The 16,120-nt window shown below is 46.6% G+C and overlaps 2 protein-coding genes and 1 pseudogene across 6 annotated transcripts; 1 reads left to right on the top strand and 2 right to left on the bottom strand.

The window, feature by feature from the left end:
* The first annotated feature begins 6,177 nt into the window (after positions 1-6,177).
* On the top strand, positions 6,178-8,426 carry LOC136471379 (B3 domain-containing protein Os03g0622200-like; annotated as a pseudogene).
* Positions 8,427-8,578: 152 nt separating this feature from the next.
* Positions 8,579-13,601, bottom strand: LOC136471386 (uncharacterized). 5 transcript variants are annotated; one of them, XM_066469123.1, is made up of 4 exons: positions 13,411-13,601; positions 13,231-13,328; positions 9,871-9,922; positions 8,579-8,945 (listed from the first exon to the last, which is right to left on the bottom strand). In XM_066469123.1, the coding sequence occupies exons 1-3, from the start codon at positions 13,566-13,568 to the stop codon at positions 9,903-9,905; spliced, it is 276 nt and encodes a 91-aa protein (XP_066325220.1). In that variant the 5' UTR covers positions 13,569-13,601; the 3' UTR covers positions 8,579-8,945; positions 9,871-9,902. The 5 variants fall into 5 exon arrangements, 3 of the variants coding, with proteins under 3 accessions (XP_066325220.1, XP_066325228.1, XP_066325212.1); XR_010762015.1 differs by lacking the exon at positions 9,871-9,922 and adding an exon at positions 12,113-12,181 and having other exon boundaries at positions 8,583-8,945; positions 13,193-13,328; XM_066469131.1 differs by lacking the exon at positions 9,871-9,922 and having other exon boundaries at positions 8,584-8,945.
* On the bottom strand, positions 10,093-11,541 carry LOC136510073 (WRKY transcription factor WRKY51-like). The gene is made up of 2 exons (XM_066504645.1): positions 10,609-11,541; positions 10,093-10,166 (listed from the first exon to the last, which is right to left on the bottom strand). The coding sequence occupies exons 1-2, from the start codon at positions 11,216-11,218 to the stop codon at positions 10,093-10,095; spliced, it is 684 nt and encodes a 227-aa protein (XP_066360742.1). The 5' UTR covers positions 11,219-11,541.
* Positions 13,602-16,120: the final 2,519 nt, after the last annotated feature.

Raw genomic sequence — 16,120 nt, 5'->3', positions numbered from 1 at the left:
GGTCACTCCTGGGGGCGCGGGCCTCTGGTTCGTGCAGCTACAGCTCCTCAAGCGCCTCAACGATCGCGTCGAGGCCGATGGAGTGGAGAGGTTGGACGGCGACGGGAACCTACGCCAACTCTCCCTCTGTCGTAACGATGAAGTCCAGGTTCCCAAAGCGCACATGCATGCCCGGGACCCAGCTGACGCTGTGACTAGCCATCTGACGCCTGATGTGGACGTCGAGATGCGCAAAAAAGCCCCTACCTAGCGCGTCAACTGTTGGTGTTTTCATACCACCAACGAGTAAATTTGTATTTGTGTGTCTAGATTGAATGGTGTGCTCGGAGGACATAAGGGTTTATACTGGTTCGGGCAAAACTTCTCTATGTCCAGTTCACTGTTGCTCATGTTACCGGCACTTGGTTTGCAGTAGGAGTTACAAACAGGCGAGAGAGGAAGAGGATCCCAAGTCTTTGGTGGAAGGAGTGATCGGGTGCTGAGAGCTCGCTTGCCACTCAGTCGTGTGCTCGTGTCGTGCTCTTATGTTCAGATCCCCCCTCCTTGGGGTGCCCTGCTTCTCTTTTTATAGACGAAGGGAAAGCGCGGGTTACAGAGGAGGAAAAGTAGAAGAACGAGAGAGAGAAGAAGGCTTCTAGGGTTGTCGGGTCCTTCTCCTTCATGCGAATCCCGCTGATCCTATAGACATCAACAAGGACGGCTCCATGTCATGGCCCTATTCGTCAATGGCGCCATGTGCAGGCGTCATTTCCGGTCATGGCATTCCACTCCGTCCCGACGGACGCGTGGTGAACTGACGAGCCTGTCAGCGTCCGTACAAGGATTAGGTAGAACAGCACCAGCATGCCCGACACTGTTCTTGATGTGAATCCCTAGGTATGGTCTATCATGGCTATGGGTTACATCGAAGCATGCCAGCCTCTTCCCTAGCGTCTGAGTTTTGACCTAGGTCCATATGCTTGGACCTTAAGTGGTTGGCGGCGGTATGGGTCCTCATCGGACGAGACGGAACCCGCGTCCTCGAGGTCGGGCGGGGCGGAGCCCACGACCTTAGGCGAGACGGAAACCGTGTCCTTAGGGCTAGGCAAGATGGAGCCCGCACCCAAGGGGTCGGGCAAGAAGGAGCCCGCGGCCTCGAGGTCGGGCAAGACAGAGCCCGCGGCCTCGAGGTCGGGTGAGATGGAGCCCACGACCTTAGGCGAGATGGAACCTGTGGCCTTGGGTAAGATGGAACCCGCGTCCTTGGGGTTGGGCGAGATGAAGCCCGTACCCAAGGGGTCGGGCGAGACAGAGCCCATGGCCTCGAGGTCGGGAAAGACGAAGCCCGTGGCCTTGAGGTCAGGCAAGACGAAACCCGCGGCCTTGGGCGAGACGGAACCCGTGGCCCTGGGGTCGGGCGAGACGAAGCCCGCACCCAAGGGGTCGGGTGAGATGGAGCCCGCGGCCTTGAGGTTGGGCGAGACGGAGCCCACGGCCATGGGGTTGGGCGAGACCTTTTAATACGTCTCGAGCCATCTGGGGAAGTTAGCGTGGGCGCTAACTTGCTTGCTTTGTGTATCCCTAATATCGATACCTGATAGGTTGTTCACAGTGTTTTGTCCGCACAAAACAAGCTCCAAAAGACTAGGCAAATGAGTGACCCATTTTAGGTGGGAGCCAACGCGGGACATAAATAAGTGTCCTCTCTCCGTCCTTCTACGTCTCCACGCAGGCGCCAGGCCCACCACCTTGAGGGAAGGGGATGACCAGAGCCTGGTCTGGCGAGAGCAACGCCTTAGGGTTGCAGCACCGGAGCCGGCTCAACGTGGATCAGAGCTGAGGAAGGGGGTCATAGGTGCCACTCCGGTGGACCGTAGGGCCATGCCGCCAATGCTGCTCTGCCGATGAGGGGAGGAGAGGGCGGCCAGATCTTGTGTTGAGGAAGGAGGTCGCAGGTGCTGCTCGCGGTGGGGATGGAGGCGGCGAACGAAGGGGCCACGCCGTGAAGGGGCCCATGCTGGGGACGCTGCCAGAGCTCATCCGCACGCCTCGCTGGATCTCACGCCGAAGCTCCCAACTCGGTGGTCTCTCCTACAGCGGCGCTCTGCCCACAATGGTGCCCGTGAGGCGGCGGACGAAGGGGCAGTGCCGCCAAGGGGCCCACACTGGGGACGCTGCCGGAGCTCGTCTGTGCGAAGGGGCGCCACACCTTGTTGGATCTCGCAGCTCGGTGGCTAGCCGTGGGGAAGACGAAGACGGAGGAGCAGGTAGCACTGGGTGGAAAGAGGAGGAGGTCGTCGTCGCGGAGGTGCGCATCGGCATGGCGAGGTGGGTCCGCGGTAGGGGAGCCACCAACGTGGTGAGGCGGGTCTGTGGCGGCGCACGGCCAGCACGGTGAGGCGGGTCCACGGTAGCACACGACCGGTGGGGAGCGGCCCGACGCGGCGAGGCGGGCGACGCTCGGCTGGGCGACGTTCCGAGCTTCTCGTTTTGCGTCGGCTGTTGGAAAAGGGAAGTTTTGGGTCCGTGACCCTTTCGCTGTGCGCTACCCAAACCATCGAATGCCTCTCGTTTTTAGGTCCGGGCTGTTGGAGACAGTCTAACCACGTCGTTCTCTAATCTGAATCGAAGCTCTTCGTCCCTACCGGCCCACCACCGCTAGCCTTGCCCACTATCCTGACCAGAGGCGCCCTTCCACGAGCTGCACTGCCCACTGCCAAACCCTCACCCCCTCCTCCCCATCCTCCCTTAATCCTAATCAGACGATGAAGATGTCGCTTTCTTTGCCCCCCGCCACTGGCTCTGCCCATCCGGATGTCTCACACCGCCCGCTTGGCGATGCCCCAACCGTCTCGCGTGCCGCCCCCAACCCGCCACCACCGTTCGGCTCCTCTCCCATCTACGGCCATAGGGCATGGGGATTCTTCCATGAAAATCAGAAATTTCCAACACCAAATCCCCCACTGTTGTTGCCTCGTCCATCGCCACTGCCCTACGGCGTCGCCAGCCGCATGGCCCACTGCTCCCCCCACTGCCCTACGGCGTCGCCAGCCGCATGGCCCACTGCTCCCCCGCACTGGGCTACCTCCACCCTTCCTTAATCTTAGGAAGAATACATGTATCGCGTGCAGTAGCAACAAACTCACATTGAATACAAATTTTGGGTGAGTAGGTGACTTCACGTTTGGATGTACTAGGCGCTATACGGAGTTACATATTGGCGGTGAGGAGTTATATCATAGGAAAAATATAGGTACTAGAGAATTAACAGAAGAGATAGAGAGAGAAAAAAAGACAAAAGGATAGACCCCGTGAGCACACATGAGGTTCTATGTTATAGATCTTAGAGCGTCTCCAATTATCTAGCTTAGAGCTAGCTCAATCATTTTTTTAATTATTTTGAATAGTGGAAAACACAAGAGACTAGCCTGAACTCAAGAGATAGTCTCGCATTTTTCACGATGCATTCCTCTCTCACAACACGATATTCAAGGTCCCTTGCTGATGTCTCTCTTCTGCGTATTAATTAGCTTAGAGCTAGTGCTAGCTGATACTGTTGAATAAGTCCTTAAGATCTTTAGGCTAGCTCCAATAGTAAATTATAAGGTTGCTCCAAGCACATTGTTTCGTATTATTTAATAAAAGAGAGAAATATTAGCCCTCAAGAGCTAGTGTGATACATACATTTTAAAATTATATGAGGATGTCATTTGTTATATAGGGCTATTCATGTACTTATAAATTGACTTAGAGCTAGCACTGTTAGCAACTTACATCATTGAAGGTGCCCTAACCTTTCATTTCTACCAACGATCGTCCCATTATCATGTTCATTTTTTTTTCCATAAAGAAGTTCTTGGAAAATTGACTAACGAAGGCAAAAATCACAAAACAAAAAGATACACATTGCCAGAATAGTGTGACGCACGCATAGACCATTTTGCTCTGCAGTGCGCTCGTCGGATACCACGTACCTTTTTGTAGTTTCAGTGCGTAGTCTCTTGGGGCCAGGGAAAGGAAAACAGTACCTAACCACTACCACACATGTCGTTGCTTCCGCTTGCTACTTTACTGCAAATGTCATGTCAAGTATATTGATACAAACGCATACTCTCCCTCAGGCCAAAAATAGAAATGCATCTTGTTTTTCAAAAAGTCGAATTATCTCAACTTGTTAAATATATAAAAAATATTAATATTTATGATATCGAATAAACATTAGATTCATTATGTAATATGTTTTCATATAATATTATTTTATTTAAATTCAGTTAAACTTTAAATTTATTAACTCATCAAAAGGAGAGAAATAAAAAACCTCGATCTGCGGGGTATGACGGGCCCTCGGTTTTTCATTAAGAAGAAGATATTATCACGGAAATCCCCAAATCCCAGCCACACCCATACACAAAGGTGAGAATTAGAACATATTCCCTCTGTCCCTAAATATTGATCGTTTTCGTTTCTCGAGAAACAACTTTGATTAAATATATATTAAAAATATTAATATTTATGCTATATATTTAGTATCCTTAGAACGATCTTTAAATCTAGTTTTTTAGTAAATTTATTTCAAGATACAAATGTTGCATAAGTTTTTTATAAATCGAGTCAAACTTAGAGCACACATAACAACGACGACAGTTATTCCACAAAGGTGAGAATTAGAACATATTCCCTCTGTCCCTAAATATCGATCGTTTTCGCTTCTCGAGAAACAACTTTGATTAAATATATATTAAAAATATTAATATTTATGCTATATATTTAGTATCATTAGAACGATCTTTGAATCTAGTTTTTTAGTAAATTTATTTCAAGATACAAATGTTGCATGAATTTTTTTATAAATCGAGTCAAACTTAGAGCACGCATAACAACGACGACAGTTGTTTAGGGACGGAACGAGTAGATAGTAGGATACAGTTGCCAATTATTGTTTCGCAAATAACTTGAATGTTAAGGCATATCTATATAGTAAGATTTAAACACAATGCAGAAATAACCTCTGCAAATAAAACAAACGCTCAAACTTTATAATTTGATGGAATCAAAATATGCTTTTTCAAACTTTTTATAAAACTTATTGAATGGATTCCAGTGCCTCAAATAATAGCACTTTGATCAAGTTTAATGCACTTTGATAAGACTACTTCTATGTAAACCAGTGAACAAGTTTAATTTATTTGAGAAGTGAGTATAGTTCAGTTGGCTAGATTAATTAATTGTGGACTCGTGCAAGTGAATCTTGCATACTCGTGAGTCTTCAGTCATGATACGTACTTGCAGTTTCAGGTCCCTTTAGAATACGGGATACATTTTTCTTGTGAAAAAATAACTAATTAATTCTTGTCAAATTCTCGTAGGATCTCTATGAATTTCTCTGTTCCAAAGAGGCTATCAATTAAGAGTCACTTCGTCAATTTCAAGATCTTCTAGTCTAGTGTTTTGGAGGCGTTTATATAGGCAGGGTGTGCTTCTGTGTATTACTAAAGATGAGTTTTACACATGAGTACGTGAAACATATTTACGTTAAAAGAATTGGGTTTCACTGGGATATGGCAACTTCATAATTAGGAAAGCTTACGGTCATATATGGAATCATGCGTTTTTCCATGAGAAATATTTTCAAATAACTCTACTGCATAAAAAAAAGGGCGTACCCAGTTAGAGAGCTCCCGCTCTGTGCGGGGTCTGGAAAACGGTGTTAGTGGCAAGCCTTACCCTCGCCTGTGCAATGCGAGGAGACCACGACTCAAACCCGGGACCTTCCAGTCACAGACGGTAAGACTCTACCGCTTGCACCAGGCCCACCCTTCATATAACTCTACTGCATAGATGTAAATAAATACTTCCTCCGTTCAAAATTATAATTCATTTGACTTTTTTATCCCAAGCTTGACCACTCGTCTTATTTAAAAAAATTTGTGCAGACATAGTCAAATTTAAGTCATTATTGAACAACTTTTGTTAATAAACCAAGCCACAGTCAAAGAAATGATATTTTGCACAAATTTTTGAATAAAACGAGTGGTCAAAATTAGGGTCAAAAAGTCAAACGAATTATAATTTAGAACGGATTTAGTATAAAAGAACTGGTATTTTGGTCGGCCAACTTTCATCTATTTATTAGCCTCTGAAGTCCCCACACTCAATGCTATCTCAACGCCGAGGAGAACTGTAGAACCTGATGTCTCTGAGCTCCCCTGCATCCTCCATTCAGCACTTCCCTCTCTGCTTTTGTGATCTCACATTTTTCCCTAGCTAATCTCTCTCTGTCTTCTTCCGGATCTATAGAATATGATGAAGAACCTGGACAAGAACTGCAGGATTTGCATGGAGTGGCAAGAGCATTACTACTGGAACCACATGGCCGACGACAATGAAGCATTTCTTCAAGCCTATGGTCGGGGACTTCACTGAAACCATGGTGAGAAAGAAAGCATCTCAAGCTTCCCTTGCATGCGTTGCTCTCCATCTGTGATTGAATGTGTTAGGAATCCACTTCCCTGGGTTATTTTGGGCGTGCATGTTGGTATACGCAGAGGAAGATTGCTGTGTTCTTCACTTACGGTGTATTGCTGTACAGAAAATTTCAGCATTCGCATCTCAATAGGCTTTCTAGCTTCATGCATTTCCATAGTAATAAGCTTAAGCATGATTACTAGGTAAAGAAAAGAAGAAATGTGTCACAGAACCAAAAAAAAATAAAAACTTATTTTGTTGCAGAGCATACCTGCAAGATTTGCAAATAACTTCAACGGCCACATCTCTGAGGTCATCAGTCTGAAGTCCCCAAAGTGGCAAGACATGGAGCATCGGAGTAGGCAGTGATACCGATGAAGTAGTTCTCCAGTCTGGCTGGAAGGAGTTCGTCAGCTCTCACAGCATCGACGAAGGAGACTGCATGCTCTTCAAGTACACCGGAGTGTCCTCCTTCGATGTCCTCGTGTTCGACTCGAGCGGCTGCGAGAAAACATGGCCCCATTTTGCCCACAGCAGCAGCCATGGGTACGAAAGAATTGAGAGCTCTGCAGGGCGTGAAGGACCACGGCTTGGCTACCGTAGATTCAAGGGAGGACCAAGACTGCACCTGCACACCGCAGTCGCTGCCAAGCGATGGCGATGAGGAGGATGAGGATGAGGATGATGCGCATCTGGAGCTGGCACTTCACAAGAATACCAGCAGGAGCATCCCCAAACGATGCAAACGCAAGCTTTACCGTGATATTGGTAGGTGAAAGATAGAGTATCAGTATCTGATTGTAGAATTTTGTAGTATCACTGTGAAAAGATATGATGTAATGTACCTGCAGAGCAAGTTCATGGTGAAGTAAAACATGATGACGAAGATGATGCTGAGCTCCACCATGACGGTGGTGGAAGTGAAAGGCCTGCGAAGACAGGGTACTACTTCTGCAAGAACGGGCCGGTCAGCGAATACCATCTGACGGAGCAAGAGAGGGAGGAGATCTCAAGCATCCGCGTGCCTGTAGAGCCGAGGAACCCGGTGTTCGTGCAGGTGATGCACCCGACCCATCTCCCCAGCACCAAACCCGGTGTGGTAGTAAGTAACCTCCCTGGCTCCCTTCGGAAAGACATTACTACTGCCAGGCAAAAACTCGACCTGCTGCTTATTCTGTTGGCCTTTCAGGGCATTTCTTCAGAATTCGCGGACAAATACCTGGGAACAACCTCAAGGGACGTCATCCTTGAGAGATCCGGCAGCAAGGGGAAGTGGCACGTCCGCTTCAACCGCAACAGGTTCAGCCGTGGCCTCACCGGCCGCGGATGGAGCGAGTTCGTCGCCTACAATGACCTCCTCTGCCACGACGTCTGCCTCTTCGAGCTCATGATGAATGGCAAGCGGCGGCCGACGGTGACCGTGCACGTCCTGCGCAAGGTGCGCGGCGCCTTTGTCCTGCTGCGCTGAAGACCTTGCTCCTGCATCCTGCCAGACTGAAGTCTCTCCTCTTTCTGTCTCTCTGCGTAGCGCGGTTACTGTGTGTTGATGTTGCCTACCGTGTAGTTTGGTTACTGTGTTGAGCTGCAATTACTTTTCAATAAGCACAAGCAGCTCCTATCTCCGTATGTTCCTTTGATTTGTCAGTAACTTCTGGCGGAGTGTTTGATCTAGATAAAAATCTGTTGCATTGTGCACAGCTCGTTTCATGAGCTCGGTACAAAGCAACACTTTCTTCTAGCTGATAAAATCTCTTGCATTGCGCACAACTCACAACTAGTTTCGTGAGCTCGTAGAAAGGAACGCTATCTTTTTGGCTCATAAAAATCTCTTGCACTGTGCACAGCCGGTTTCTTGAGCTCGTTCAAGGTAACACTTCATCTTTCTTGCTGATAAAAATATGTTGCATTGTGGACAACTGGTTTCAGGAGCTCGTACATAGGACCACTATCTTTCTGGCTGATAAAAATCCATCGCTTGTGCAAACTGGTTTCATGAGCTCGTAGAAAGGAACACTTTACACCAGACAACATGGTCCTGAGACATGGTAAGAAGCACGAGCACGCAGTGGAATCTGCTAACACGTCGAGGCATCATGGGAACAAGGTAAAATGAAACCTTAGTTCCAATCGATGTGAAACAGTGAATAGCAGGCTTACATATGATTATTTATATAATAAGTTGCAGCAAGTACACTGTCCGTTTGCCCATACGAGGTACTAAGAACTCTGCAAAATGCTGGAAAAAGGGACGCAAGCCCGACGAGTTTCTAAAAGATGCAACCTCCAAATAATCCAATCCTTGCATTAAGTCTCTGAAGGGCGGGCCTGGTGCAAGCGGTAGAGTCTTACCGTCTGTGATCGAAAGGTCCCAGGTTCGAATCACGATCTCCTCGTATTGCACAGACAAGAGTAAGGCTTGCCACTGACACCCTTTCCCTAGACCCCACACACAGCGGGAGCTCTCTGCACTGGGTATATCCTTTTTTTTTTGCATTAAGTCCCTGCAAAATAAATCAGAAACGGTAAGCCAAAAACTAAATTCATACAAAATTATATCAGAATGCAAAAATAATTATAATATAACAACAGTTCACATACTGTTTCTTTTATAAAAAAAATCAAACTCATTGAAGGGCATGCTAAGAAAAACAAAAGGAGTTGTATCTCATTCAATATAATCCAGGTATACTGTCAATCTGTAGTGCTACTGTGGGGAGGGTGGACAAGCAGATGTCTCAGAACATAAGTATAATGGAGGACCGAACGTAGCTCGGTTGGCTTGCTCGCCGGGTGTGCCAGCGGCCGGGCGTGAGTTCGATCCCCAAGATCGACACTCGCGTGCCTCATGGGGGCCCCCATAATAAATTTGCAGGTCATGTGTATCTACATCCTCACGCGTGGATGCGCCACAATGGTCAGAGTGACGTGCCCGTCACGTGTGAAGTCAGAAGACTTCGAATATCTCTCAGCTACGTGCAGCCTCTTCGTGTAGGTGTAGGTCTAGCTTGCACACTAGGGTGGGTGTGTGTGAGTTTGTGTGCGTGTGGTGGTGTGAGTTGGTGCTTGCGTTCAGATACTACAACTTGTACTCGAAGAGTTGAGGTATCAAAAAAATAATGGAAAAAAAGGAAAAAAGAAGATAGAAGTTCTTAGACTAGATGCAGTATGACATGCAGGACACTACACAGACTTCATGGTACAAAAACCTGTACTTAACAGTATTGACCTTGACAGACATGGCAGGATATAGGCTCCTCAAGTTCTGTGATTTTACTTTCAACAAGATATAACTGTTTCTTTTAGCCTTCCAAGTTGTCCCAGACAATCAATTTATTTTAGTTGTTTGCATTCGATGAATGGTTTCTTCATTAGATTAGATACATTAACAAAGTAACAACAAAAATATCTTGCTTTTCACAGAAGCACCTTTTCCATGGTTTAAAACTGCTTCCCAAGCATCATGCATCATCGCCATTTCCTAACAGATCCAGACCACAAAAATCCTCATATCAATCTTATTATTATAAAACTAATTATTATGAGCTAATGCATGTGGAGACCATTGATACAATAATCGCTTGCACATTTTAGTCTTAAAATTTGACCAGCAACGCAGCACAATAGTATTGGGACAACCAAAAGTGTATTTCACACTTGCAGACCATATGAGTATGCAGTTTGGTAACAGAAGATCAGCAAAATCGTATTGCAAGGGCAAATACCTGGACACATAAAATAAGTAGTGAACCATTAATGCAAATATGTGCATAAGTACAAAGGGATTCCCAATATTCTATAAATAATGGATGTGCAGTAGTACTAGCACCGAACCTTAGAGATCGTTAAACATAACAATGGGCAAAATCACCAACATCTATAGTGCACCAAGACTATGAAGTTCACTTATAGTTATAGTTGCATACATATTTGTTAAGGATTAAGTCCACTTTTGGCCCCTCAATTATTGTGTCGGTCTAATTTTAAACCTCAACTACAAAACCGTCTAGTACCGGTACCCCAACTGTCAAAACCGTTCACTTTTAGCACATGGGCGGGGGCAAGGCTGTTTTGACCGACGTTGAGCGGTTTTGACACGCAACCTCCATCTCAGTGACATGTGGGGCCCACGCGTCATCGACTCAGTCCCTCCCTCTCCATCCTCACGGCCATGGCTCGTGGGGTGCTGGTGCTGGTGGTGCGCCTGCTGGGGAACGGAGGTGGGGCACGGGAGCTTGCGCTTCGGGAGGGGAGGCTTGCCGGAGGACACGGCGAGGCTGCATCCCTTGGACACGCTCCCTTCGTTGCCGCCCGCGGTCACGGACGACAGGAACGAGGTCGAGGTCCCGGGCACGGCCGGCGCTGCCGCCTTGGTCGCCGCCAACGCCAGGACCGGGACCGGCTTGGTGAAGTCCAGCACCAGTAGGGCCTTCTTCTGAGGCGGTTGCTCCGCCGCCGCCTGCGACACGGCCTGGAGCGTCGTCTCCGTCTCCATCGGCTCCACCACCATGGCGACGGAGGCGGCGGGCGTGCGGTGGAACCGGGCGTGCCCCATGCACGTGCGGTCCAGCAGGTTTATGACACGACGGAACCGGGACACCTCCTGGTCGGCGATCTGCCTGAGCGGTGGCGACTCCACCCACCCCGCGGCGCACGGGGACGACAGCGAGGAAGCCAGAGGCTCCAGGCTGCGCAGCCCCGCCGCGGCCGCCTCCTGGAACGCCAGCTGCTCGTATGCCCCGGCCTCGCCGCTGCAGAACATCAGGTCCACCGCCATGGCTTGCCTCCTCCTCTGTTGCCTGCCTCCTTTCGGCCTTGGGAGCGGCTCTGGAGCCTGGATCGTTGCTTGGATTGTGTTGGAGGTCAGATCCGCGCGGTGGTGCTGCTGCTGCTGCTTTCTTGGGTTGTGGGATTGTGAGGTGGGAACAGGTGGTGGTGGGGGTGGCAGTGGCGGACGGCCGCGGCGAGCAGCTCGGCGTGGGCGCGGCAAAGCGCGACGGCCTCCTGGTCGTCGAGCTTGGACCCTTGCACCCCATCGCGTGCGTGCGTGCCTGCCGCCGGCGCTGGTGGCTGCGCTGCGGGCGCGCTCAGTGGTCTGGAGTGAAGTGGAGCAGGGAGGCATTGGCCGTGAGGATGGAGAGGGAGGGACTGAGTCGATGACGCGTGGGCCTCACATGTCACTGAGATGGAGGTTGCGTGACAAAACTGCTCAACGTCGGTCAAAACAGCCTTGCCCTCGCCCAGGTGCTAAAAGTGAACGGTTTTGACAGTTGAGGTACCGGTACTAGACGGTTTTGTAGTTGAGGGTTAAAATTAGACCGACACAATAGTTGAGGGGCCAAAAGTGGACTTAATCCATTTGTTAAAAATAATACCACATTTGGGAAAACTTCAAACATCATCAAAACCAGCAGTGCAGCACAGATGTAAGCAGTTTTGTAAAAAAACATATTTTCTCTAATATCATTTAGAAAACGATTGAAAAGGTTTATCTAGAAGTTTGAATACTGCTCAGACCCACTTCAAGCAGTAAAATCAACATTCGAATAGGACACAACCTCAGAATACACTTATCCAATGAAACACCAATCTCTCAAACTCACAAATAATGCATACTATATTCTTCTAATTTCTTAACACAGATAACACACAGGAAAATAAAAGGACCTACATCATCTTATGCAATAGGATACGAATCATTCTGTCTCATCTCTTCATCAACCGTCTTTCCCATTTTGGCCTATCAAATCCCAATTTTGAGTTCTTGTATTAGTTGTCAAACAACTTTACAAAGAACAAAGGAACGAAGGACAAACAACAAATTGCTATGATTAATAGTCAATGAACAAACAACGGGTAGGGAAGTCAACATAGCTCAAGATGTTAGTTACACAATTAACAACACAGCCTTTTATTCCCAAGAAACTTGGGGTGCTAGAGTTGAAACCGAACATGAGCAAGAGCAACCAACTTGACCAGTTACATAATTAAAATTGATCAAAAGGTTAACAGCTCTTGAAGGGCAAGATATTAATTAAAACAAGTAAAGAACCAATAAGCACTATCTAAATCACTATAACAGAGACATTGTGTGCTTAACCATCCTCTGAGAGCGTCCTGATCAGAAAATTAAAAAAGAGAAGATTTTTTTCATGGCCGTATTTGGGTGTGGGAGCAAAAGTAAAATCCCTATATATTTGTTGCAGAAAGATTTTCCATTTCCCCAATTTACCATGATGCTGAAATTCACTTCCAATCAACTGGCTCCAAGTGCTGGTAGGTGATAATGCACATTTTTGGCACACAAGTGCCACAGCAACCCATTTCCACCCAAAACCCACCAGGAAAGGTACTCAAACACTCAACGGTCTAGTTCTAATTGTTAACATGGAGACATGGACAACATTTCAACAATCAGTCTGAATCAGAACCATGACATAACGATGCAAGAAAATACAACTAGACATATTCCCAAACTAGTATTCCCTCCATTCCAAATTGGAATGGATGGAGTATGATTTAATACCTCAAGCAACAATCCATTCCTGGTTCAGCTCTGCAAAATCCTTACGCTATTTCCCATGACACAGGGGCCAGTCCTCCCAAGGCACATGCAAATAACCATTGCATAACACGAATTGAACAAATATAAGGATTTCAAATCTTGGACGAAAAGAGCAATCATAGGTACACACGGATACACAGTATCATAAGATGATGAAATCGACATATATGATGCATAATCACTAACTTGCTAGCGATCCTGACAAGTGCGGCAGAAGAGGGTACCCTGGGAGAGCTCACAGCACGCCCGCACGCTCGTCGTCGAGTGCCCGGTGAGCCTCACCACGACCGCCGCTGGGGACCCCGCCATCGCCGCCAACGGCCTACAAGGATCATAACCAACCAGTCACTCCCCATAAGACCGCATCCCCCACGGCCTAGGAGTCGGGCACCATTTCGATTTACCTCGCGGTCGCGAAGGCGAAGGCGGGGACGGAGCGGCGCGGGGAGGCAGGGAGTGGAGCCGCCGAGCGGAGGCGCGAGGCGGCGGAGGAGGAAGAGGATGCGGCGCGGGCACGGACGGCGGCGAAGAGGGAGCGGGAGGCGGCGCCGCGCCAAGCCATGGCCTAGGGTTTCGTCGGAGGAGGGAGTGGATTGCGGACTGCGGAATTGCGGAGGCGAATTTGGGCGGTTTAGGGTTTTAGGGAAAAGATACAGTACTGGGCCTCCGGTCCCATTAAAATCGGCCCATATGTCTGGTGAAGATCCGTTTCCATTAGGTTGGGCCATAACTATTTTGAGGAATTTCTCCAAAAAAAAATACTATTTTGAGGAATGCCAATTGCCAACATTTAGTTTAGGCTATGTTTGGATGCAAAGTATTTTTAGAGTATTGAATAAGTATATTATGATTTTGTAAAATGCTTTGGGTGCTTCAGCGTGTTTGGATATAATTTACTATGTAGTTTCTAAAACCATGATTTTAGCAAAACTGTAGTTTTTATGGAGTTTTAGAAATTTCACACATGACCTTCTTTTTTCTAAACCCCGATTGTGTATCTCTTTGGTTTATAAACCACTATTTTATGATACTATAATTTTTGAAAACCATATCTTCCAAATAATCCCTTAGATGTATTTCCTAGGTTTTCAGCGAGTGGCAACAAGCGATCTTAGGAAGAACATAACCAAAAGTCCTTTATTGTAATATTTGTTTTAAAGGTTGCTTTCAGTCGAGTTATTTGACTTTTGTACCGTATCTGTTTTCCTTTACAAATATATATGAGCCACTCCTTTAAGTTTTCTTCATTAAAGTTTCCTATATACATTCACCTAAAATTGAAGTCGAGCTAAACAGTAAGTAACTAGCAAGTTGGCTCGCAATATAGCACACGTAGCTACTTTCCTTATTGTAGCATTTGTTTTTTATTCAAAAATCATTTCCAAATGGTTTTCTTTATTTGTTTGATTGTAATTTTCTTCTCTCGATGCATGTCTACTATATCCATCAGCATGAACTCCAACCCTAGCTTTGAGCTATTGCCATCTTTCTTGTCTCTTCCATTCTTTTCCATTCCTATATATCTTGTGATTTACCGCTTGTCCATTAATTTAAAAAGTATATATCAGGATTGCAATATTTAATAATAGTTCTTATCTATCTTTGAATTATGCATCCTACCTTGGTCATGTTGTACATGCTACATACTAGGATGTTCATGTTGCCACTATCATAATTTTAATTTCTTCTTAATTTGAATATGAATTAGGTGCCTGTAAATTAATTCATGTCATTATTAGGGCTTCTCCTGGCCTGCCATAGGATGAGAGCGAGGGAGCAGCGGTGAAGAGATCTAGGAGGGGAGGAGCGGAGTGGATGCAGCTGGTCGTGAAGTGGGTAAGGGCGGTGGAAGAGGACGACCCATCGTGAGGATCGAGGTGGAAGGGGCCTAGCTATGGGACCAACATGGTAGGCCAGCGACACTCTTTATGGGAAGGTTTGAAGGCTAAACGATAATTTTTATTGGATGGAGGGAGTATATCTTTTGTCTAAACTCTAATAAATTAGGTGATTTTTATATGCAAATCGAATATATCAAAAGAAATCTATTATAGAAAATTTGTCAATTGGTCCTATCTTGAGGGCACACCATGCAAACGGAGCCCAAACTCATTCTTCCTCTATTCAGCAAGACGGCAGGACTCCTCTTGTGTGCCCTTCATATATAACTTATGTTGCACAAAAATACTCGTGTGCGTTTTGTATGATTCGAACCCACATACTTTCTCCTCGCACGAGCATTCCTTAACATCCCTCCACAATATATACTTGTTGTTCGATAGCAATACGAAAACCATCTCTTTGAATCTTTCATGGAAGTTATTTTCAACAATGTTTGATATATATAAGCAAGAGCCTTTGGGCCGCTTAATCCAACCATTAGTAGAAATTGTTTTCAGAAACAATTGCCTTAAGCGACTCTAACTCTATCCCTACTTAAATCTTTTAAAGTGAGACCAAATTAAACGTATAGAAAAGAGTATCAATATTTATAACACAAATAGGTACACCATGAAATATATCTCATGACAAATATGAAGACACTTCATCTATTCCAAATTAACTATAAGATCTTTGGCTTTTCTAGATGCATTATTGCTATCTAGTGTCATAAATATTAATATATATTTTTTATAAATCTGATTAAACTCAAAATGATTTCGTTCGGTGCTATGCTAGAATTGCATTGTTTTTGAGACGAAGTACTACATCTCGTGGGTCGCAAGCCTCATCATGACTTAATGTGTGCCGGTGTAAAAAAAACAACATAATGGCTCAATTATCATGTTTCAGTGCGATGGCATGAGCAAAATTGTGAAATGGACATGCAACTATGCAAAGGATATCCGTGGCGAGCTAGAGGAGACCGATGAGCATGCTCATGCATGCATGGATCGGCCGGGCCGGTGTGGATGGGGCCGGCGCTGGGACGATTGACGTGAACGCTAGCTGCACGGACCCTGCATGCATGCACGCGCGTGCGTGCTTTGTGTTTCTTGGATCCATGTCCAATTGTCCATCCACGATCGTCGATCGGGTGTGGCGGCCTGGAGGGGAAGCAGCTCCTGTGTGTGCAGCATGAATGCCTTGGACTTCGAGCTAGCTCATCTTTGT

This window comes from Miscanthus floridulus, chromosome 1 (assembly GCF_019320115.1).
Source record: "Miscanthus floridulus cultivar M001 chromosome 1, ASM1932011v1, whole genome shotgun sequence".
NCBI classification, from domain to species: domain Eukaryota; kingdom Viridiplantae; phylum Streptophyta; class Magnoliopsida; order Poales; family Poaceae; genus Miscanthus; species Miscanthus floridulus.
Note: the sequence above shows the minus strand (reverse complement) of the source record. Positions and strands in the feature narration are given on the sequence as shown.

Coding starts and splice junctions, on each gene's coding strand:
- LOC136471386 (XM_066469115.1), bottom strand. CDS start 13,568: ATGGCTTGGCGCGGCGCCGCCTCCCGCTCCCTCTTCGCCGCCGTCCGT. Junction 13,329..13,410: donor TTCGCCTTCGCGACCGCGAG/GTAAATCGAAAT, acceptor TGATCCTTGTAG/GCCGTTGGCGGCGATGGCGG.
- LOC136510073 (XM_066504645.1), bottom strand. CDS start 11,218: ATGGCGGTGGACCTGATGTTCTGCAGCGGCGAGGCCGGGGCATACGAG. Junction 10,167..10,608: donor GCACCCCACGAGCCATGGCC/GTGAGGATGGAG, acceptor TTATGTGTCCAG/GTATTTGCCCTTGCAATACG.